Genomic DNA, 24,481 nt, shown 5'->3' with positions numbered 1-24,481 from the left:
CATTCAAAGATGGTTTTCTTCAGAGATTTATAATGACGGAAAGGACACTTGGCATTAGTGAATGGTAGAGTTTATTAATTAGTCAGTATAATACTGTTTATACAAGCTGAAAGGTGTGATCACGACATTTCTGTTATTGTTTTGGAGCATGTTTGTTAAAAGAATACATGTGATTTCTACATAGATAGTAGGATGATTAATAACAACAGAGATTAAAGATGATGTATTTGAGTCATTAGGAAAGGAGTGAACATCACATAGAAAATGAAGTTAGGTGTAATTATTTTCAATATGTTGATGAGTTTACATATTACTTTTTGTAATTGTTTCAGAGGTGTATCAACTCATGACGTAATAACTGCGCGTAATGTAATAACTATGCATTTAAATGTAATAAAAGCTCATAAAGTAATAACCAGCACATAATGTGATGAAACCTTGAGCACATAATGTAATAACAGTTTTGTTCATAATGTTATAAGTTATTACATTATGAGAGCATTATTACATTGCAAACTTAGTTGAATAATGTAATAAATTCAGTGCATAATGTAATCATTTTAAAAGAGTACTCTCCTTGTCTTCGTGGAGCATATACTCAATACTGTAGCTCGCGATGGCCTCAATACTGTACCTCAAGCTGGCCTCAATGGGATAGAAGTACAATCATTACCTTCAAACATCTAAAAATAGCAAGTGTGAGCACAAGATGCCAATCATTGCAAATCAAAATTGTAATTTTTTTTAAAGGTCCCATATCGTGCTCATTTTCAGGTACATACTTGTATTTTGTGTTTCTACTGGAACATGTTTACATGCATTAATGTTAAAAAAAAACCGTTTTTTTTCCTCATACTGTCTGCCTGAATATACCTGTATTTACCCTCCTTACCTTGCTAGGCAACAGTTTGGGTCCATGCTTACTTCCGGTCAGCTGATGTTATTAACATACACTGCAACAGGAAATAAACAGGGACACATTTAGAATGTTATGTTTAAAACTGTGTGATGGTCTAAATATTGTATATTTGTGACATCACAAATGGACAGAAATCCTAACGGCTTGTTTCAAATGCACAATTTCTGAATACGGGCTGTGTGTTTTTCTCCGTATTTTTAGCATTTTGATAGTTTAACAGTATTTATAAAGCACTTAAACCTGCTTTATGATATAAAAGACATGAAAATCTCACTTTTTACAATATGGGACCTTTAAGTTGTACTGTGGACATAGAACAATTTGTATTTCATTTTTAAAAGGTGCACATCTTGCATACATATGTCCAGTTTACACAATTGTTGGTGTGCATTAGCTTAGCTGTATATGTAGCAAATGCAATTTTTTATGTATTATGTATGATCACAGCTCTGCTGCAGATTTGCTATATGGATCTAAAGAGATAGAACACCTTGACTGGGATTCTCAGGGATTCCATTTTTTTGTCCAATAAAAGGTAGAAATAGCATAAAACTATTAGCTCAGGCTGACTTGTGATGTTCATAGCCGACAGCTGTCATAGCCAGAAAAAAATAAAGCTTTTGCAGAATCTGAACAATAAATAAATGACTTTGATAACAATTCAGTTTTACCATAAATGATGTGTTGTTTTGTGTTTTCTTAACATTCACATTGTAATTTACATTGAAATGACAGAGCCAATACGGGGCTCAATATTAAACACAGAGAAGTGAAGTAAAAATAAATGCAGTTAATGTTGATGTTTTTACAACTGATATTAAGGGAAAGCCAAAGAGGAGGTGTTTTTAGTTACATCTTAATTATGTTTAATTATGCTATGTGTTTTTACCCTTGAGGTGGGATATACAAAATAATCATGTTATGATTACAACATAATTATTTTGTGATTGCAATGTCATTGATTAATTATCCTGACATTACAAGACAACACAAATCTTGACATGTCAAGTTACAAAACAATCCCCAATCACAAGAAAAGGCTTTGAAAGCATGCACAAAAACATAATAACGCAAATTCTTTTCAATCATAAAATTGTAATTTGTCATTTAAGGCATACAAGTAGATGTATTTAAAAATGTGATTAAAAAGTATAAAAAAACAACAAAAAAAAAACCATCTATACCCTAGTCCTCTCTGGTCTTCTGTCTAACTTAAAGCATTAACAGTTCATTTATAATCAGTACTTCTACATTCAAGTATTCAAAGTAAACTGTAATTGTATTTTCTTTCCAGTTTAACCAAGCGGAAGTACAACAAAGGCTCAGTAAGCAAATTTACATCCCATTTATTTTGAAGATGGTCATATTATGCTTCACCACCGAACCAATCCAGAACATTCTTCTTGTTCTCTGTGATCCATTTTATGTTGCTGATGGTTCTCTCAATGGACTGATCCAGTGCCAGGGTCCCAGAGCCGAAACCGACCTCGCTGTTTTCTGCCTTAAACTGCTTCAGCTGTCACGGCAAACAAAACAGAAAGTGAGGGAGGTCATGCAGCCATTTGAAGTCAGCCAGCAACAAATAACAGCACAGGGTCACACTGGTTTTTGACTCGAGTCAAAAAGTGCATTTGTCAGTCGTCCTAAATACAGTTGTAGGACCAGTGTAACTTTAAAGGGACTATTTGTAAGAATCATAAATTGCTTGTTAACAGCGACACCTGTGGCCGTTAAGTCAACGAAAGTCAGCATCCTGTTGCTCGCGCTTGTGCTCGCTCTACATAGACATGAAAGGGGCATCGCTCAAAATAGTGAGGCGACACACATCAGCTAAAAGCACAATATCACTCTATATTTCAGCTGCTTGGCAGTAATGTTAGCTGACCAGACGAAGGTCCCTCCATGAATCAATGCTGATCCTAGTGTTGGCTTTTCCTGCCTCAGCCTCCCGACCGCGGGCGGAGGGAGTAGGGGAGACACCGGAGTTGTTGTCCGTTCTACTCCTATATTCTATTTCTATGGTTTAATCCATTCCTTAGGCTATAGCTAGCTTTTGGTTTTGCAAAGGCCAGAAAAGACCTATTATTGATTGGCTCTTACTACAGCCCTCATTTCAACATGTGGAGAAATCCAAAGCTTCATAGACCTGCCACGCCTAGTTACAGTTGCTGAGCTATGAACAATCAATTACCTGGGGGTTTCACCGACCTGAAACTAACTTTGCATTAAATGACCCGCCCAATAAAAGACAGAAATTCCACTAAAGAGTTAGAAACTGGTGCCTTGAGACTAGAGAATGACTTAGGACTTGGTCACACATACATGTTAACTACATACACTATACGATAGCATAGCATATCAAAACGAACCAGGCTAACCACACTCTGGAATGACACTAAAACATGAAAATCCCTAAAAGTAGAGATACAAATTTGTTTGATTATGGGTAAAACTGGGCCAAACCCATTTTAAATAAACAATATGGACAAAAAGGTCTCAAATATCTAACCTGTTGAAGCTCCAAGTCAGTGGAAAAACGCTTAGTGACTCCATTGATGAGGTTGGAGAAGGAGAATGATCCGCCACCATACCTGTGAGTGAAAACAAAGTCAAGACATAACGAATAATTAGGTCCATTTGTATGCAAATCACAGTATAGATAATAAATGTGTTTTACCAATTGTAAAAAAAAAAAACTGAGTTCACTTTTCAAAACTGTTCGGACAGTTCTCTTTGCTTTCCAAAATGCACCGATGTAACCAAATCACTTGATACACATCTCAGGATCAACTCCTGTACCTGAACACTGACAACATTTGTCTCCCAACAGTAACACCTTGACACGCAATATACAATGACCTAAAACGGGAAGCATTACCATATGTGTCAGTGTTGTCTTTCAAGTATATCATTTTTTTATTTATTTAGCATAAATCAAGACTCCATAGCAACAACAAGAAGGGCACTTCTCTATTGCATGGATTGTGCTACCTACAGTATGATTTCACTTCATTATCAGAATATTTTCTTGTGTCCCAAGACATACACTGTTTCACAGAAATACAGAAATACAAAACACAACATTTAACCAAACAACAAACTAACAAACTACAAACATATCACACATTAGGAAAAGTTGATCAATCAATTATTCAGTTTTATTGTTTGTATTTATTGTTCAATCGAGTCTGTGGGACTAAACATTTTCTGTGGGATGGCAAAAGCTAATATTTTTCAAATAAAATGTGAAGAAATGCTTCAATGGCCTTTTTTCTGTGTGGAGTAATTCTAAGTGCAGAAAATGAAACCAATATTTCCAGTAAATAAAGCAATGATGATGTTTCTACAGGTCAGACCCAGACAGCTGCCTGAGACTTGAAGTCAGACCAAATAACTTTATTTCAATCCATCAAAGATGTTTACTTCATGAGGTGTGTCCTAAAAAAATATGGGCTCATCCGATTATACATTTTCTATAACCAAAAATAATTGGTTGTTGCACGAGTTTTATTTGTCGAAACACAAAAAAATCTACTACCACTGAAACACCTAAACTGCTAGCTTAATTCAGCTGTAATGAAACCACACTCAGCACCCGTGTTATGCACTGTTGTGGTTTATGAGGAGTCGAGACCAAAGGTCATCTGAGGTAGAGTTTGAATTACACTGAGCATCTTGGTTAATAAAAGCTGTCACTGATAATAAACCTGAGTGTAAAACCTGCTGTCATGTGAATGAGTGATAATGGATCTTTTATTACGTGATTATGCTTTAGTTGGGCATGTGAAAATCATGGGTCACAGAGACGTGTTGCCTAACACACCATATAACCTATCTGCATTTATAACAACGTTTTACTCGGAACCGTTAAGCCCATTTCAGCGTCTTTAAAACCGTCAGGTTGTGGACCAATTGTAACGCTAAGCAGACTTGACTAGAAATCTGGTGCCTTTTCTCATGTTTCATGGGAATGCAGTGATGTTGACGCTGATGACGGCTTATAGCTGAAACGCGTTCGTTTACGTTTGATTGCCCAGAATAAACCAAAAAAGTTTTTTTATCTGTGAGTGCGAGGTGATTTGTTTCTTGTGTTCTTACCACTACCTGGCACCCGATACTGTTCAAGATTTGGAGACGTGCTCGCTGTTATTTTCTAATGCAGTGATGTTGCCAACTAAAAAATATTGTGTTGTACTCACTCCTTGAAAATGAACGACCATTGAGCCCTCACAAAGTCCCACGCCAGACACTGACCAACCACATTGTTGGCTATGTAGACAATGGTGGAGGTGGCATCCTGCTTTCGGATCATGTCTGGATCCAGAGTGTACTCCAGGTACCTGAAAGGGTACAAGCAGAACAGCGAGTATAGATGTGTGTAGTGGTCAATATTTGTAAGTTATACGCTGTTGTACACTATATAACAGAATTAACAAGGCTGTCGGGGAGGAGACCTGTTGAGCAGCCAGGGTTGCTTCGTGCAGGCCAGGGCAGAGCGTAGTTTTTCAGCTTCACTGGCAATGGTGGAGTTGACAAACTGTTTCCAAGCAAACTCCCACTCTTTAGCCCCACCTGCTGCAATGGCATTACAGTACACAGTGGAGCGCAGGTTGGGGTGGATCCTGAAGCAAGATGACATCTTTAAAGTTCAGTACACCAGGTGATGGTGGTTGCGCTTAAAATACAGTACAGAAAGATAATAAGTTTCATGTTGGGATTTTATACACTCACAGGTTTTCATCGGTGTCCATCCATTGTTTGAACCATGCCTTGGTCAGATGTTGGCATTCCTCAAGGCCTGTCCTGCAAGCCAGGCTGATAGCATTCACCTGATTATACCTGGAGGAGGAAGAATCAGGAAAAAAGGATGAATAAGCTTAAATAAAATGGGTGTTTGTTTCTGCAGTTCTCTAGAGGGAGCAATATTAACAACAATTGGGTGTTAATTATTATTGGAGGCTAAGTACTTCTAAACTATCTATCTAAAATACGGTTTTATCTCGAGAAGGACAGTCTGAACAGCACCTATTTGGCATGGCCTCTTTACAGTTAGCATAACTTTTTTCCAGCAACATTGCTCAAAAAATGTTGTATGCTGGGCAGGTAAAATGCACCATATATTTTGTGCTTGACGGTAATAGGGATGTCAAGTACAGTCGCCTCTGTGGCTATGTTACTAATGTTACCACAGTAATACAAGGTTGTAAATCCATAAATGTATTCATTGTACATGTAGCAGGGTCAACTGGCCTGTTCCTAGCCAGAACATAAAAACAACATAACTGTAATGTGACATAAACTACAGCTATGGTTGCCCCAAGAGCTCCAGACCTTCAATATTGCTTCAAAAAGATACTGTGTTAAAATATCTGAATGTAGAGAATAGAAAATATGTGATACTTTATTTCAATAGTTTGTTAAATTAACATTCTGATGAAACATTTAAAGGGACTGTTTGTAAGAATCAGAAATGTGTTGTTAAAAGCGACACCTGTGGCCGTTAACTCTACGAAAGTCAGCGTCCTGTTGCTCGCGCTTGTGCTCGCTCTACATAGTCACGAAGGAGCATCGCTCAACACAGTGAGGAGACACACGTCAGCTAAAAGCACAATATCACTCTATATTTCAGCTGCTTGGCAGTAATGTTAGCTGACCAGACGAAGGTCTCTCCATGAATCAATGCTGATCCTAGTGTTGGCTTTTCCTGCCTCAACCTCCCGACCGCGGCCGGGAACAGGGGAGACACCGGAGTTTTGGTCGGAGACGATAACGTTTCTCTCTGTGGAGCCCCGTCACTTCACAAGACACGGGAAACCTCTGTTGGTCTGTTTGTGTTGGAATCTGAGTCTGAACAGCTTAGCCACACGCGAGCGCGCATGGGACACCAACCCGCAATGATTTATACGTGTAAGAAGTTACAAACAGTCCCTTTAAGTGGTCAATGGTATGCTAACGTTGGTTTTACACAAGAATGTACACATAATCCTGGCTTTGACTTTGCATTGGAACACAGGGAGAGGCATAACCGATGAAGAGCAACACTGTTCTTTAATGTTTAACTCTCTAATTTGCAAGTGTCATATTTTGTTATTGCCTCTCTTAAAAAGTAAGATATCCAGAACAGTAAATGCCCACATATTTCTCTTTACTCACTGGTCCATGTGTCCATCAGGTACTTTGCTCCAGGTGTCAGTCATGTTCTTGTAGTAATTAAACAGAGGGGTGACCTGATTCCTCAGATAATCCTAAAAAAAAAGCAAGGCAGAGCTAAGGAAATGAGAAAACTCCATGAAAATTAGAAACCATAGAAGGAACTTATTTGTGTTTTGGCACATGCTGATATGTTTGGCTGAAAGAAAGCACACCTGCATGGGACCATAAACCTCGCTGCGGTCAAACATGAGGTAGAAGAAGTCCAGGTTGCTCAGGGCTGACTCCCAGGGCATATAATCTCTCTCAATGTCGAGGTACTTGGTGGTATTGAGGGCCAGTACTGTAGGGATGATCTTTGCTCTTTAGGGATACAAGATTATGAAAATGAATAGGATATCCAAAATTTTAATCTTGATCAGCATGTATTAATGGTCCTCAGTTTTACTCTTCAATGCATTGCCAAAATAGTTGGATACCTTCCTAATAAATTCAATGCAAGTAATGAGTCAAAATACATGGCAGCATCTGTATCATGCTAGCAGCTGTGTAGTAATATAATTATAATCCTTTGTTTTCCCCATAAACCCTGTTGGTTCATTGGACCATCTTTTTAAGTGTTTTGGCTTTACTGAAGGTAAAAAACAATTTAATGTTTTTCTTTATTTTGTAATCTACATCTCAGTAATCCAGATGATGATTCTCTTCATCACTAACATCATATGATACTATATAAACAGGACTTACCTGGCCAGGTTGAAGGCATCATCTACCAACTGAGCTCTGTTGATCACTGGAATAAGCTTTAAAAAAGGAGCAATATCCCCGTCACTACAAAAACTCAGATCAAGAATCATGTTCATAATCAGCATAGGAAAGCAGAGATCACACATTATTCTAAGTTGACTTCAAATATACCTTATGATCGGTCCTTAGGACATTTAGGAGTCTGTCCCAGTTGTCCGCGTCATAGTTGACTCTGTAGTAGCCCACCACATTAAGGTTGGCCAGCACCCAGTCATCACCTGATGCCTTCATCACATCAATTGTGGCTAGAAGAAAGGGTGGATGGAGTTAGTTATTATTGTTGTTGGGACTCGCCACTCAAAATGGCTGCCGAGCCATTGCCTTGTGTTAACAAATGAAGGAATTCTGTCCACAGAAAAAATGCTTAAGGGCTTTTATTTCGAAGTGAAAGCAGGAAGTGTTGATTTAAGTCCCATACTTTATCAATTCATGGAGCTCTCTAAGTCACTACGTGTTCCACAGCACTGACTGCTCATATTTCAGAATAAAAGCCTTGTGTTAACAAATGAAGGAATTCTGTCCACAGAAAAAACGCTTAAGGGCTTTTATTTTGAAATGAAAGCAGGAAGTGTTGATTTAAAAATAAGTCTTTACTTTTTTTCATCTCCATAACATATTTTACAGATAGACATCGAAACTGTAGTAATCTTGTCGGTATGATGTTAATATACAGTCAGTAGATCCCTTTCAGTGTCTGTTGTTGCTGTGAGACGGGCGTGGCACGTGTCGAAAATAGGCGAGACCTCTATTCTCTAGAAGAGACGCAGCTGAGACGCGCGTCTCACATGGGCAGTGTTTCTGATCTAACCTGTTAACACGGACGCCGAAATAAAAAAAACGGGTAACGCAGCCGCCACGCGCTGCTGATGTTCCCTGTGTGTCCCAAGCTTTAGGAGTTTGGTGCCTTGCTCAAGGGCACCTCGGTAGTGCCCCTTGGCTTGCTCAAGTCTCTACAGACAGTTTAGACTAAAAGCTTCAGAGTATTTTGCTGCATCTAACAAGCAATACTACACTTTTTTTTATGTAATTTCTGGATTTTCATTATAAAAACATATTTGTTGTAACAGCAAACATGTTCATCATCAATCATACAGTACAGTCATGAATAATCACTTGACCCAACCGCCTGTTATTCGTGTTAGGCTTGGTTAGGTTACGTAGGTAGTTCTTTTCATGTATTTTCAACACCCTATTCTCTTAGTTTTATGTTTCTACTGCTGTATTGCATTATTATACAGTATTATTTTATTATTGAATCAGTCAAATCCTGAAAAGGGTATTTCTTTCTTAAATCCTTTGACGCTTGCAATCGAGAAATATGTAAATAAATCAGACTTGTCTTTACTATCAACGAATGCCTCCTGTTACTGTACTTTGCATATATTGCCAAAAAAGTTTTATTTCCACTCACTGTCAATCAGAAGTTGTTTCATTTGTCAGCACAAAAGCACCACGTTATTGTTGACATCCTACCTGATTCATTCTTCAGCCACTGGGGTTGCTGGATGACTCCAGTCTTCATCCACTTGATTGGAACAATCCATTTATAACTGTAGGAAAAACATCCGTAGTAAAGTAAAAGCAGTGGTAATACTAATTTAGCAGAATAAGCAGGAGCAGCAGCAAAAGTAGTAATAGTAAATTGAGTCGTACTGCACTGTAGACATAATGGTATAAAGCAGTCATTGTATAAAGACAAACACAAAAAAAAGAATGAATTAATTGGTCTAGTGGGAGGGATGTATGAAAGAAAGGTAGTCCATACTTGAAGGGAGAAATGTCTAGATCCAAGAGAAAGTGCTTCTGGATTACGACCCCAGTCTTGGTATCTATGGTAACCACAGGAAAGCCCATCTGCAGCACCCAGGTGTCCATGATGTTATGGACAGTGTCAGGAAGTTGAGTGCCATTAGCATTAACAGCCTGTGGAAGCAGTCAAACAAGTAAAAGTGATGTAACAGCCAACAGTAGCTAAATGGTCAAAACTGAAGAGTCTATGGAGAAGAACATGCCATCTGGAGATGATCGAACAGGTCTGTGTACACTGCGTTCCCATACGCAAATTCATCCAGGTAGGTCTGCAGGTTGGACAGAAAAAAACAAAGATAAATGAGTTATTTTGCTTTGGAGGTGTTTCTGCTTCACCTGTAAGCTTTGCTGTCCATATTCTACATTCACAGGCCATTTCAGGTGAGTTGGCTGACTGAATTACAGTTACTGACTGCATAGAAAACATTTCCCTGACCTGCGTTGTGGCCAACAAGTCCAATAGACATCGAGTCACAACTTTACTTTGACCCTTTGCCAACACGAAATCATAATCTTAGGGGAATGGTGATTTTGAGGAAAACTTGTTTGACTGAATAAACGCTGTTTAAAGGGGAAATGTTATAAGAAAGTGAGATTTTTATGTTTTTTTATTATAAAACAGGCTTAAGTCCTGTATAAATACTGTGAAAGTATCAAAACGCTCAATCCACAGGGAAATACACACAGCCCGTATTCAGAAACTCTGCATTTTTGCATCTGCATATTTAGACCCTTTATGCTGTTTTAAACATAAACATTCTAAATGTGTCCCAGTTTATTCCTGGTTGCAGTGTATGTGAATGTCATCAGCTGACAGGAAGTAAACATGGACCCAAGCTGTTGCCTAGCAACGTAATTGCAATGCATTCCCTTGAGTTCCATTTAGGACTATTTTTCTTTGTGCACCAACACTAGTCCCTTGGGCCTCCAACGCATGCGCAACAGGTGATGTCAGTTCCACGTCGAGTTTGACAGGGAAGGATGCGAGTTGCAGGTGAGTTCCGAAGAAGACACTCATATTTAAAATGCCAATATATTTGTAATGACATTATGTTTTTAACATTTTCATACTAAAGTGCTGAGTTTGAGGTACATGGCGTATTCTCACAGATAGCAGGTTTTCGTATTTGTAACGTTATATACAAACTGGGGCCAGGGAAGCTAGCACGCTAGCTGCATGTTTTTGAAAGTGAAACACGTGCATAGTCGGGCAGTAAAGCAGTTTTCCCATGCATTAGTCCTGTGAACGTTTGGTTAACTTGAGGACCCATTCTTCTCTATTTTTCCAGTTTTTTATTCATAGCGATAGGGGAGGATTTTTCCATGATTTTGAAAGCTAATTTTACATACTTCGCGATTTTTTTAATCATTCAAATTTGGCTGGGTGGTTAGTATCACATTTTTCTGTGGTGTGACAAACCCAGAAAGCATATTTATTTTGGCTTTACACAGACTTTAAAGAAAATCATCCCGCTGAAAGGACTGGACAGTGCTGGTTGAAATTCCTTTATAACTTTAGTTATCAGATGCACTCTGCGATGTTACATGTACCCGAACCCTGTCTGGGGTCCTTTTCGCAAGACCGTTACTGTGTCAGATAATATTGTATTGTATGTCTCCGTGAAGTCCTTACCCTGAGTCCCATTGTGAAGACTTCTTCAGTTAGGAAATCCGACAACATCCTCAGAACAGAGGCTCCCTGAGGATGAGCAAACACATTTTAAATGTTTTTTGAGATCAATCTGTGTTTAAGGGACATTGTGGCAAAATCTATTACATATTTGAAAGAAAATAGATTTGTATTGGAGAGAAATTAAATCCATAACCTGGGGGGATTGGTTTTAGGATGAGAGATGGGCACATTGTTCTGCTGCTGTTAAGGCTGTTGAGTGCGGTTACCTTGCTGTATGAGATGGCATCGAACAATTCACTGATCTGTGCTGGTTTCTGGATATCCTCTTCCTTAGAGGACAGGGGGTGAGAAGAGGCCAGGGCGTCGACGGCAAACACCCTGTGGACGTCACTGAGCACGATGAGGTCTTTCTATTATGAGACAAAAAGACAGTATGGCCAAAACTCCACCAATCGATGTCACCATCAGCCTACATTACACCCATTATCGAGGCTGTGAGGCGGGAGGGAAATCCTTACCACGTTCCAGTCGGGTTCAGCCTCGTCTGCTCCCAGGTACTCAACATAGGATGCAAAGCCTTCATTCAGCCACAAGTCATTCCACCACCTCAGGGTCACCAGATTACCAAACCACTGATGGGACAGCACAGAGAAAAGGTGTGATTGCTATTCCAAGAAACAACTAAAAACAAACAAGACATAAGCAGCTCTTCACAGGCTCCCAGGCCTGTAGACTTCAGAGTTGGACTTGAGTCACACTATAGTCGAAGGACTCGAGACTTAGCTTGGACTTCACAGCCTACAGAGACTTGTCAGCCTTGCAACTAACATGCAGTTTGCTTACAAAGACTTGTGACTTGGCTTGGACTTGCTTTGACCAGACCTGATATTTGCTTGGACTTGCCTTCAAGCCTTACAGCCAGTGGCGGCCAGCCAATAGAGAGCCACGGGGCCTGGCCCCACCCACCTTGAGCCACCAAAAAAAAAAAAAAAATTATAAAATTATTAATTCTAAAAATTCAAAAAATTCTAAAAATTGTCAATATGTGTGTTTTTGACCTATGGAATATACCCGTAATATTTGTAAAATAGGATAACTGCGCCAAATATCTGCTTTCCTCCTTGAACTCTCTGCTAGTGCACCTCTCAGCTGCTCTGCTGCACGTGCACTTTCTGGGGCCAAATGGATTTGGCCCAAGGAAGGCGGGTCTAATAAGCAGTACAGCCAATCACTGATTAAAGATATATGATTACAAGCATGAATGACATACAATTCATCCAATCAGCGCCGTAAAAAAGACTTCCGGGAGGGCCAAACTGATTTGGCCCATGGTGTGCGCGCGCACGTTCACGTGTGTCTCTCTCTTTTCTCGTCAGGGCTCATGTCAGTTCTCGCGGGATCAAGACCTTCCTGAGAAACACCATGACACAGGATCGCCTTAATGCTCTGGCTATGCTCTCCATGGAGAAGAAACTTGTCAGGAACATGCCTGACTTCAATAAGAAGGTCATTGAGAGGTTTGCCACTCAGAAGGACAGAAGAGCAAAGTTCCTTTATAAATGATCTGTTGTATGTTATATTAACATACTGAATTGTATGAATAAGATGTCCTTATGTCAGTGTTGGAATAAATGATAAAAATGTAACTGCGAAGTAGTAATGCGTTTTTGATACCTTTTTTTGCATTGAATCGTACTAGGATGTTTGTTGAAATTGATTGGCCCTACCCAAAAAAAAATCCACCAGCCGCCACTGCTTGCAGCCCAGACACACCAGGAACGTCAGGAGCGCATGGCGGCATGATTCATGCGTCGGGCGTTCACACCAGCGTTTTTGCTGCTGCAGCTGCTGCTGTCAGCCCTTTCTTTCTACATAGAGTTTGTCTTTTAATGGCCATTTCATTTCATTATAAATATAATTTATATTTATTTTAGACAGAGAAAAGTTAAGAAATGTGTGGTAATTTTTAAATAATAGTAATAATCCACAATTAAAACTCCATACTATATTCATTCATGTTCTAGAACACTGTCCGGCACATATTTCAGAATAAAAGCCTTGTGTTAATAAATGAAGGAATGCTGTCCATAGAAAAAAACGCTTGAGGGCTTTTATTTTTAAATGAAAGCAGGAAGTGTTGATTTAAAAATAAGTTTTTACTTTTTTTCATCTCCGTAAAATATTCTACAGATAGACCTCGAAACTGTAGTAATGTAGCTGATATGATGTCAATATACAGTCAATAGATCACCTTCACTGTCTGTTGTTGCTGTGAGGCGCGAGCGGCACGTGTCAAAAATAGGCGAGACCTCTATTCTCTAGAAGAGACGCAGGTGACACGCACACGCGGGCAGTGTGGCTGCTCTAACCTGTTAACCACGACGCCGAAATAAAAAAACAACAGGTAATGCAGCCGCCACACGCTTCGATGTTCCTGGTGTGTCAGGGCTGTTAGATTTGACTTGAGATTCTGTAATGTTATGTTATGTTATTCTGTGTGTGTGTGTTTTTGTCTTATCCTGTTTATTCTTGCACTGTCACATTGTAAGTGTGTTTGTGGACCCCAGGAAGAATAACTGCTGCAACGCTGTAGCTGATGGGGATCTTAATAAACTAAACTAAACTGCTCTGACAACACTCGAGACTTTAGACTTTATTTGAAAGATGTTTTGATGTGACTCGTGACAGGATGTGAACTGGCTCTAAAGGACTTGAGACTTGACTTGAAACATGTTTATAGACTTGAGATCTGATCCAACAAACTCAAGTCTTTCATCCAGGAGTCCGCTGTTCATGTCCCGTGCATCACGTTACAATCAGCTGTTCGTTCGTGTCCCGAGTTTCACAAAGTTCAAGTTTAATTTTCACTGTGGAAATGTAGCAGTTTTAAGCCCAACCATGTTGTTTTTTTCCTAAACCTAATTTTAGTGGTTTTGTTGCCCAAACCCAAAGTGACGCCAAAGGGGCGTGACAAAGCGGCAGTATGTGACGAGTTTGGTTGAGAACGCGTTGGCCCTCCAGGACTTGACAAGAGTTGGGACTTGACTCGTCTTCAAGGACTTGAGACTTGACTTGAAACATGCTTTGACATGACTTGAGATTCAACTTGGACTTGTGTCGATTGGCCTGACATATACTCCTGGTACGTGTCCACATGGGGCGTTTTTTATCGCGAGGAGACGCGCTGCTTCCCAGCATTGGACGCTTGGTGGGCTGCCACTAGAAACAAGTAACTAGGCTCCTGATTGGATGAACGGTTTCCGTCCATGGGCTGCTGCTAGCCCTCAACTTTATGCAAATAAGGAGTGGGCGTCGTGACGCTCCGTTTCTCGAATCGGGCCGCCACGCTACCAGAATGCATTGCACGGCGGCTTACATAGACAATGAATGGGAAGCGTGGAAAGGACGTAGCCTGTGGACACGTACCATCACACTTTCAAACAGGTCTTTACAGGCTTCTCTTTCAAGGTTAGGCAGAATAATTCCAATAATACTAATTTTCTTCAATTTTAAATCATTTTTTTAACTATTTAAATAGTGAATCACAATATCCAGCAGACGTTATAATAGTGACCACTATATAATACACATTGTGAAGGCAATTTTTTCCACAAAGGTCTTCAGGGTGGACAGAGCAAACAAAGAAATAAATGAGTTATTTTGCTTTGGAGGTGTTTCTGCTTCACCTGAAAGCTTTGCTGCTCATACAGCATTTCAAACTGTCCATATTCTACACTCACATAATAATCCATTTCAGGTGAGTTGGCTGCTGGTGACGTTCTCAATCCACGTTTGAAGAAAATCATCCTGCTGAATGGACTGATCGCAGGTTGAAATTCCTTTACAACTTGCCTTTTAAGTTTTTTCTTATCAGACGCACTGTGCCGTGTTACATGTACCCAAAGCCTGTCAAGGATACGTTATGCAAGATTCTTTGCTGTTTCAAATAAAAGGGGATGAGATGCACTCTGCCATGTTATTAATAGAGAATTCATTTGCCAAGAACATGTGTACCCAAACCCTGTCAACGGTCCTTCATGCAAGATTCAAGATTGTGAAGTGCCACAGTTTACAGTGTTAAAGCCTAACCATGTGAGCCAGTTCATGAGCGATGATGGTCGCAATCCTCTGCTTGTTGGAGTTGGAGGAGAACGCCACATCGTACAGCAGTGCCGTCTCTCTGTATGTGATCAGACCCCAGTTCTCCATGGCTCCAGCATTAAAGTCTGGGAGAGCTATCTGATCTGCGTTAGGAAAGAAGTTATTCGTGGTTGATTACCTGTCGAGTTACTACTGCTTAAATGTTGACCAAGTAAGCTCTAACTGCACCAGCATTAGACCATGTGATATTGAGGTGAGGATGGCCTAGAATTAGAAATGTGTAATAAACAATGTAAGAAAAAATCAGCCAATGTACTGTATGAGCCGGCCAACAAAGACTGGATGGTGAGGGATTACAACTGTCATTCATGACTGTACAACAATCAAGTTATCAAATTTATATGATAATAATTGATACTGTATGCGATGAGATCCTGTTTCCAAAGCCCTGTCATACAATGTCAAAACTCAAAGATACAAGCATCCCTTTAATAAGCAGATACATCGTGCATCAATAACAAGAGAACAGATGCAGGACAAGCCTTTTGGAGCCCGGACACACCAGGAATGTCAGGAGCACGTGGCGTGGCGGCTGCGTTGCGTGGCGGCTGCGTGATTCACGCGTCAGGCGTTCACACCAGCTGCATTTCAGCTGCGTTTCTGCTGCTGCAGCTGCAGCTGTCAGCCCTTTCTTCCTATATAGAGTTTGCCTTTTAATGGCCATTTCATTTCATTATAAATATCATTCATATTTATTTTAGACCGAGAAAGGCTAAGAAACGTGTGGTAATTTTAAATAATAGTAATAATCGACAATTAAAACTCTGTACTATATTCATTCATGGAGCTCTCCAAGTCACTGCATGTTCTAGAACACTGTCCGCAGCAGTCAGTGCTGTGGAACATGCAGTGACTTAGAGAGCTCCATGAATTGATAAAGTATGGGGTTTAAATCAACACTTCCTGCTTTCATTTAAAAATAAAAGCCTTCAAACGTTTTTTTCTGTAGACAGAATTCCTTCATTTGTTAACACAAGGCTTTTATTCTGAAATATGTGCTGGACAGTGTTCTAGAACATGCAGTGACTTGGAGAGCTTCATGAATGAATATAGTACGGAGTTTTAATTGTGGATTATTACTATTATTTACAAATTACCACACGTTTCTTAACCTTTCTCTGTCTAAAATAAATATAAATAATATTTATAATGAAATTAAATGGCCATTAAAAGGCAAACTCTATGTAGAAAGAAAGGGCTGGCAGCAGCTGCAGCAGCACAAATGCAGCAGACACGCAGCTGAAATGCAGCTGGTGTGAACGCCCGACGCATGAATCACGCAGCCACCACGCCACGCAGCCACCACGCCATGCAGCCACCACGCGCTCCTGAAGTTCCTGGTGTGTCCGAGGCGTTATATGGTGTTCAGAATGACTGACACAGCTGTTTTATTGGAAGTTTTATTGGAAGACCACAAAAACTCACGATGGCAATAAGCATGATTGCATACACTACTGACCACTTAGGGAGTGGTACAGTTCAATCTGAAGAGGATTACATGGCATATTAACCTCAGTAAGTATATTCTACGTACTTTATACACGTCAAGCAGAAAAAGAAAAGTATCCAGGAAACAAATTTGATAGCTTACATTTAACAAAGAAACATGCAAAAAAGGATGAAATTGAATAATGTGTGGTGGACTTACCAGACTTTGGCAGAGGGTATGTGGAATTGTAATATTTCTCAAAGAACTTAAGGATGGGTCCAGTTTTGTTAAGTGCGTACTGTCCTTGCCCAGCAGCAATAGCAGGCTTCCTGGCGAAGATGCGGATCTAAACCCACATCACATAATACGCACAATAAAACACAGTGTCATTATGCACATTGCTGTTGACTGGCATTGCCAGAAAAACAGTGAATCTTTGTGGTTTTAATTTGATATAGCCTTTTCAATTGCTTAATATAAACACTGTTATCCAACCCAATGAACCACCACCTTAACGTGGTGGAGGGGTTTGTGTGCCCCAGTGACCCTGGGAGCTCTGTTGTCGGGGGGGTAATAGCTCCTGGGATAGGGTCTCCCAAGTAGTCCCAGGGGAGGGGCCAGATCATAGAATGCATATAGGAAGTGGACGTAGTCACCGTGACAAGACCCATTGGTCTGTGGAGTACAGTCAAAGAGTATAGAAGCAAAGAGATGAAACTCTGGTGCTTTTTTGACAACAGCTGCTAGATGGTGCTGCAGCCATTTTGGATTGAAAACGCCAATGAGTCTGTGTCCATGGATGTATAATGAAACGTCTGTAAATCAGAGGATCATTTTTTTTTAGGTAAATCAACTTTCCAGTAGTAACACTTAAATATCCCTCATTTAAATCATGATGTCCTAAAAGTTGTAAAATGAACTAACAGCTGAATCCAGAGTTATTTTCCTCGGCATAATGAACGGTCATCAGACCCACGGGACTGCACCGCCCTGCACGCTCATATGACATATCGGGTTCTGCCAGCTTCCTGCTAGCTGTATGTGGCTGTAGTAATGGATATATTGTCTATAATTCATCACTTTTATTATCTATAATACACCGTGCTGGATGTATCAGCCTACATGCAATGAGATACGAGTTCCCCTTTCCCAGTCCAACAGCTAACTAGCCAGCTGGCCCTACCACATCTGCCGGCATCAAAACAGGAGGAAGGAAGTGATTAAGAAGTAAAGCCCGAGTCTTGTTTGATTTGATTGGCTGCCTGGGCCAAGTTTGACATTGAGGAGCGGTGCGTCTCCGTGCCTGATGCTGAAAAGTTGAGAATATTTTGTCTAAAAGCCGCTAGATAAATGTGATGCGCAGCGCAAGAGAGAAGTGCGCGGCAGGCGTGCTGTACCATAAGAAAACAATTAGTGGCAACGTGTTTCTAGCAACGCGTCTCAGTGTGATCGGGGCCTAATACATCCATGGTCTCTGGTCTATTGTACATCTATTTTGGTCTTGACATGAAAAAGTTTGAGACTGCTTTCAAACTCTGTGTGCTGGATTTTTCTAACTTCTATTTATGTCCATCGCTCACTTTATACCCCTCTGGGAAGCAGCCGGGCAAAAAAGTTTAATAAGTAAGTAAGTAAATAGTTATAATAGTATGCATATTTATAATGTTTTTATCGTTCAACACAGGCCATTTCGGTAGAAACATTAAATATATGACAATAGAATAGATATAATTGTGTTTTACTTTGTACGGCATTTTGTAGGCGGACAATTTACTGGCGTCCGGTAGTCGCTTTCAGTCCAAAATGGCAGAAGCGTAGCTCTGCTGCTGTGCGCTGATGTTGCAATGGAACGACCAATTGGCTTTCACTTCTTATCAATGTATGTTTTTTGCTACAGTATTGAATTCTCGAGTTTGACATTTTGGCTGTCGCCATCTTGATTTTTTTTGCAACCAGAAGTGGCGTGAGAGGGTGGAGCTAAGTACAACCAAACGTTGAACAAGACATTTTTTAAGGCGACCAAAAAGGTTAGAATTAACCTCCACACCTCTACTTACCAAAACTCCATCAATGGTGTTATTGATGAAGCCAAAGTCACTGACAATGAATGCCAACAGGTAAGTGGACATTTTCTCCGTTGGCTCAAAAGCTGTCTCCTGCACATTGTGACCGTTGATGATGACATTGCTTGATTCTGTAGAAGAGAAATACAATTTAATAGAATAGCATGTTCATTGTTTTAGTTTTAATCCCTTTCAGTTTCAAATTTCATTTCTTTCTGTTAACATGTACCCAAAACATGATGTTACATATACTTGTAAACAAAAGGGCCAGTCCTCCTCATATATTCCATTGATTTTGTCTGAAACTGTGAAAATGATCCTGTCCACTTCACATCATTGTCGTGCAACTAACCTTTTTCCTCGCCATTGGACAGGGCTACAGTTCCATGGTCGTGGATCAGCGTGATGTAGAAAATAGCTTTCATAGCTGGCTCGTCAAAACAGGGGAAAGCCTTCCTGGCATCTGTCGGCTGCATCTGAGTAGTAGCAACAACCCTGACAGGAAATAGACAAATGAAACTTGACTTTAAAGAAACAAGCCAACATCAAAATGTTTGTGTTGTGGAGTTCTACAAAGAGGCAGATGATAAGAAATGTTAACTCAAGACTGCTGTTTTAGGACCAGTCAATGCTAAGCATTGAAACCATTTCTTGAGCAACAACTATTAAGCAGAGTGGCTACTTGTTGTCTCTCAAAAACAGGGGTCAGCAACCTTTACTATCAAAAGAGCCATTTTAGGCAAAAAAATAAATACAAAATTTGTCTGGAGCCGCAAAACATTTGATCATTGTGATGAAGGTAACACAGTTTATAGTCTAAGTATATAGTATATAAGTCTAATGCAGTGAGGGCAAAGATAGAGATTTACAGTATAAAGTCCTAATATTCTGATAATAAAGTCGTATCTTTACAAGAAAAAAGTCCTAATATTACGCAAATAAAGTCATAACTTTACGAGAAAAAAAGGCGTAATATTGCGAAAATAAAGTCATAACTTTACAGGAAAAAACGGCGTAATATTATGAGAATAAAGTCATAACTTTACGAGAAAAAAGTCGTAATATTACACGAATAAAGTCATAGCTTTATGAGAAAAAAGGCGTAATATTGCGAGAATAAAGTCATAACATTACAAGAAAAAAAGTATTAATATTATGAGAATAAAGTCATAACTTTACGAGAAAAAAAGCTTAATATGAGAATAAAGTCTTAACTTTACAAGAAAAAAGGCGTAATATTATGAGAATAAAGTCTTAACTTTACGAGAAAAAAGTCGTAATATTACGAGAATAAAGTCGTACCATAGACCTACAACAATGATAAATAAAAATGAAAATGCAAACAAAAAACAGTTATTCATTTCCCTTTTTAAAAATCCGCAGGGAGCCACTGGAGAGGAGCTAAAGAGGCTCTGGAGCGGTAGGTTGCTGACCCCTGCTCAAAAAGAACCATCCATGCACCTGAACAAAAGTTGCTGAGTACACTGCCAGCTGACGAGATTCGGAGTTGTTTTCTATTGCTAGCAAAGAAAATGTATGCCGGGTCCAGAATACACAACATGTTAGACTGTTACGATGGTCACTGTGTCAGATTAGGAGACTATAAAGTCATCAATTCTTGCCCTGACTCGGCCGCGAGACATGACAGAAGGTCCCCGACCAATCAAAGCTTGCCGTCTTTCATGACACACGTGATATCATTGGGAATTAGGTGCTAGGAACAGACTTCCAGGAACAAGAATATAAACAAACAATGGCTGTGTGTATGATGCTGGCTGTCTTGTGTTAAAAAAAGCCTAAAAAAAGAAAGAAAAAATTTGACCTTTCCTCTGTTTCATGGATCCACCTGGCTGCACCAACATCATTATTCCTCTTTTGCAGTTGTGCGTGTAATAGCACTCTGTGCTCCTATTGGTTGAAGTCATGGATATGTGGGAACACATGCTGTGGTAAGCAAAAAACTCTAACATGCTCGTCTGGTTGTTGTCCACTATGACACACTACACGGGATGAAACGATTGATTGTCGCGCCCAATGCCCATTGTCATTTCAGATCCAACCCAGCGCCCTACGTCTGCTGGGTCGGGCTGTAATCAGGCTGATATCATGTAGTCTGAACCCGGCATAAATTGATGAAGTTAGCCTGACTCTAGATAAGATGCCAAGCTGTTTCTCTAAAAGAGCAAACAAATGTCTTGTGTGAGAACCTTTTTCTTATTGATCATTACTGGTTACTGCATGTTTAATTTTTTGCTCAAGTTATGTTTTAAAGCGTATCATCTGACACCAAATACACATACTTTTTCACTCCATCCTCGAAGTATTCGCTCCTATAGAAGCCTCCCAGGTCATTCGCCAGCTCTCCAGTAAATTCAGTGTAGAGGTGGTACCAGTGGTCCTTCAGCAGTTTACCATCCAGCTGTAGGACCAGGTACTGAGTTTCATCCTGCAGCCAGGAAGACTTGATTGAGGGGGCTTTGACCCCAGTATTGACAGAGGTGAGCCTTGCAAAGCGGTCATTCTCCAATGTGGTGTAGTTCAGCTTATTGGAGTGGATAAGAATCAGGTCGGTCTCCTCAGTGCACTTAAACTCCACACTGGAGATACCTAAAACGACATGAAATAAGTTAAACTGTGATCAGCAGTAGTAGGAGACCTCAGCTCTACGCAACCCCAGCCCATTTGCTCCAATTCAAAGTTTCTGACTCCAGTAACTGACAAAGATGATGTCAATTGGAAATGTGAATCCTAGCTTTAAATTATTCATATCAATATTCAGACTGGCCTCATACAATGTTCATAGCTACAGATGGGATGCCTTTCATTTAACAGGATTGCCGCGGCGGTAACAGAGCCTCGCTGTGGCAGAAAGGGAGGGGGGACTTTTATTCTCTTCTGTTGTTTCCTGCACTAGCTGCAGTGTGCACCGACCGCCACCAGGTGGCACATGTGAACAGTCTAGACTGCAACAGCTGTGAGAAGCTGAACTCTGCATTTCTGCTCCTCATACAATAGAGGGAGTGTGCAAGTACGGACTAAAGTGGAGATTTGATGAAAAACTTGTTTTGATCATGAAGCTCATTGTTACTGCACAATTCTCTGGTTTATCAGTGAAGTGTATGAACTACACTGCAGACTGGCGTCTCTGAACGGGTCCACCTGCTCACCGGAGCAGCTTTGACAAAACTAGCCTTCAGTGTTGATAGGCTATTACTCATGACGTGTAACCAATCAGATAACAGTGAGTGAGACTACAGAGTGGTGACTACGGACAGAGAGGCAGCTGCATCAGAGACAAAGTAGAGCATGTTTTAATAACTTTCATCAGCATTATCGTTCTGTCTTGGACGTTTGTATCACAATACTGTACTGTAGATTTATTCACTTAATTCAACATAACAAGACTCGAATATCTCATAATTTGGTTTAAGCTTTCAGCAAAGTTACGGAAATACACACAGCGCCACTCTGCCATTGCTGACCACATTGTGGTCAAAGGGGGTACTGTATGCAGCATCATAAAATCCTGTAATCAAGATTCAAGCTCTGCTGCCATCTTGCGTCTCTAGTTATCAAGTACAGCCCAGATACATCCCCCCCTTTTACCGCCGCAACGTCACCCTGGTAGCCCGGCGGCAATTCTGTTAAATGAAACGCGTACCATCTGTACACCTACGAAAAGTAATGCACTGAAATTCGTGAATATCCCACAAAATCAAATGTGTGTAATTCACATAGTTGTGAACCAGGAAATATAAAAAGTGGCAAACGCTACGTAAGGTCAGGGTGGATGGGTGGGTCAAAAAACACCGGTCTTTCGCTACTTCTGAACCCCCAATATATAAAGTATTGTATATCAAATCAAAACAAGCCACTTATTTGCACTGAAAACCATCTCCAAATTTGTGATTTTGACTTTTTTAGATCAACTGTTTTTCTTAGTTCATGACCAGTTGGAAATACATTTTTCACAGGACTTCAATGCTAAAGTATATATATGACGTACTGCACTGAATACATCAAATAAGACTTCAAGTAAGTAGTTTCTCTGCTTAAGTGACCACCGAATGTAGTCCTTTCTGTCAACTGATCTTTCTGAGATCAATAAAGAATGGTTAGGCTTCTTGGTAATCTTGTTTGCTATGCTATCCTTTTAAAATAGACATTGAGAGAAGCAGGTTATCATTATATCCTGTATCTGCTGTTCAAAGTGGTATGAAATACCCTTCATCCAATTTCTTTTGAAGTTCATAAGTCTAGGTAATTGTGTCTAACAGAAAATTATAAAGCCCCTAAACATGCACACATCATTATTTAGACTGTGTAAAATGTTGTTATCATAGTTTCTATATTGTATATAGAATTTAAGATCTTACAAAACTTGTAGGATTACTCCCATCTTCAACTGAGAATATTTAATTTACAGGTGTGGACACAGGGACTTTAAATTATGAAGCTATGAAGGGCTTTATACTGGGACTGTGATAAGCGAGTCAGGAGTACACACTGATCCAAAATCCCTGCGAGCAGAAGGTGTGCTTCTTCTTCATGTCTTATTTTGTTTTTTGTACATTATGCACTTGTAAAGCTGTGACTAATCGAACTTCTATCAGTCTTTATCTCCATCCCTTTTCCTCTCAAAGGAATGCCTCCAAACTCCTGCTGGTTTTAATTCTTGTTTTTTAGAAAACAAGGTGAATGCAACTACTTCGTATGAAAGAAAGCCATCTCAATCCAGAGGATCAGAGATGACTCATAAAGCCTTACCAGTAAAGATGTAGAGGTTAGTTGTTTCATTTCGAGTCAGCCGCGGCCACAGGGTGAGATTATAATGGTCCGGCACCAGGCTCTTGGGCAGCCGATACTTGTCCCAAGGTTCATTGGACGGTGTGACGGTGGGTTTGGATGTTGTTCCTCCATCCGTTGGCAAGACCGGATTATCATTTTTTGCCTTTTCCTGTGAGTAAACAACAGACAGAGCTATGATGGTAGCCAGGGCCCCGGCACACAGGATGATGCCCACTATCCCGACAGCTTTACTAATGTAGAAACCTTTCCCCATGTTGTCTGCCTGTATTGGAGCCCCACACTGACACAGTGCATGCAAGGGTGGAAGGTGTACTTCTATATGTAGCCATGGGTAGCATCTCCCCTCCCATTCACTCCACCAGGTGATACATTAACAGCGGGACTGTAAACATCACCCTCGCCTGGTGAAGTTAAAATTGTCTCTGTCATATATCTTCATACTGATAATTACTGATTTTTAAACTATAATTTGACTGTACTTTTTACTTTTTGAAAATAAAAGCCCAGAAATACAAGTGCACAACTAAGGGATAACTAAGGTTTCAGAAGTTGATCAGAAGAAGGACGTTTCTGAAGAATATTTATTCATGTAGAAGCTCTTCCAGTTCATCCAATATGCACTTTCTGCATCTTGTCACTGAAATATTTGAAATGTGTTTTTAAGAGAAGCTATGCTTGTTCAAATCATACTCACACATCAC

General features: G+C 40.0%; 1 protein-coding gene across 1 annotated transcript; it reads right to left on the bottom strand.

The window, feature by feature from the left end:
• Window positions 1-54: 54 nt before the first annotated feature.
• On the bottom strand, window positions 55-24,093 carry LOC141765505 (aminopeptidase N-like). The gene is made up of 21 exons (XM_074631521.1): window positions 23,739-24,093; window positions 21,272-21,578; window positions 19,324-19,466; window positions 18,966-19,102; window positions 17,128-17,254; window positions 15,408-15,562; window positions 11,837-11,950; window positions 11,585-11,728; window positions 11,319-11,384; window positions 9,889-9,954; window positions 9,642-9,799; window positions 9,350-9,426; window positions 7,988-8,121; window positions 7,817-7,872; window positions 7,285-7,432; window positions 7,073-7,164; window positions 5,651-5,758; window positions 5,374-5,541; window positions 5,119-5,259; window positions 3,429-3,510; window positions 55-2,435 (listed from the first exon to the last, which is right to left on the bottom strand). Exons 1-21 carry the CDS (start codon window positions 24,031-24,033, stop codon window positions 2,286-2,288), a joined length of 2,868 nt encoding a protein of 955 aa, XP_074487622.1. The 5' UTR covers window positions 24,034-24,093; the 3' UTR covers window positions 55-2,285.
• Between the last annotated feature and the right edge of the window lie 388 nt (window positions 24,094-24,481).

This window comes from Sebastes fasciatus, chromosome 4 (genome assembly GCF_043250625.1).
Source record: "Sebastes fasciatus isolate fSebFas1 chromosome 4, fSebFas1.pri, whole genome shotgun sequence".
Classification (NCBI taxonomy): Eukaryota; Metazoa; Chordata; class Actinopteri; order Perciformes; family Sebastidae; genus Sebastes; species Sebastes fasciatus.
The sequence above is the reverse complement of the archived record's forward strand: the minus strand, read 5'-3'. Positions and strand labels throughout refer to the sequence as shown.

Excerpts from the sequence above, each read along its gene's own strand:
- LOC141765505 (XM_074631521.1), bottom strand. The coding sequence starts at position 24,033 with ATGGGGAAAGGTTTCTACATTAGTAAAGCTGTCGGGATAGTGGGCATC. Across the intron at positions 19,467-21,271 it reads TTCGAGGATGGAGTGAAAAA|GGTTGTTGCTACTACTCAGA; the intron begins GTATGTGTATTT and ends ATTTCCTGTCAG. Across the intron at positions 17,255-18,965 it reads ACACCATTGATGGAGTTTTG|ATCCGCATCTTCGCCAGGAA; the intron begins GTAAGTAGAGGT and ends ATGTGGGTTTAG.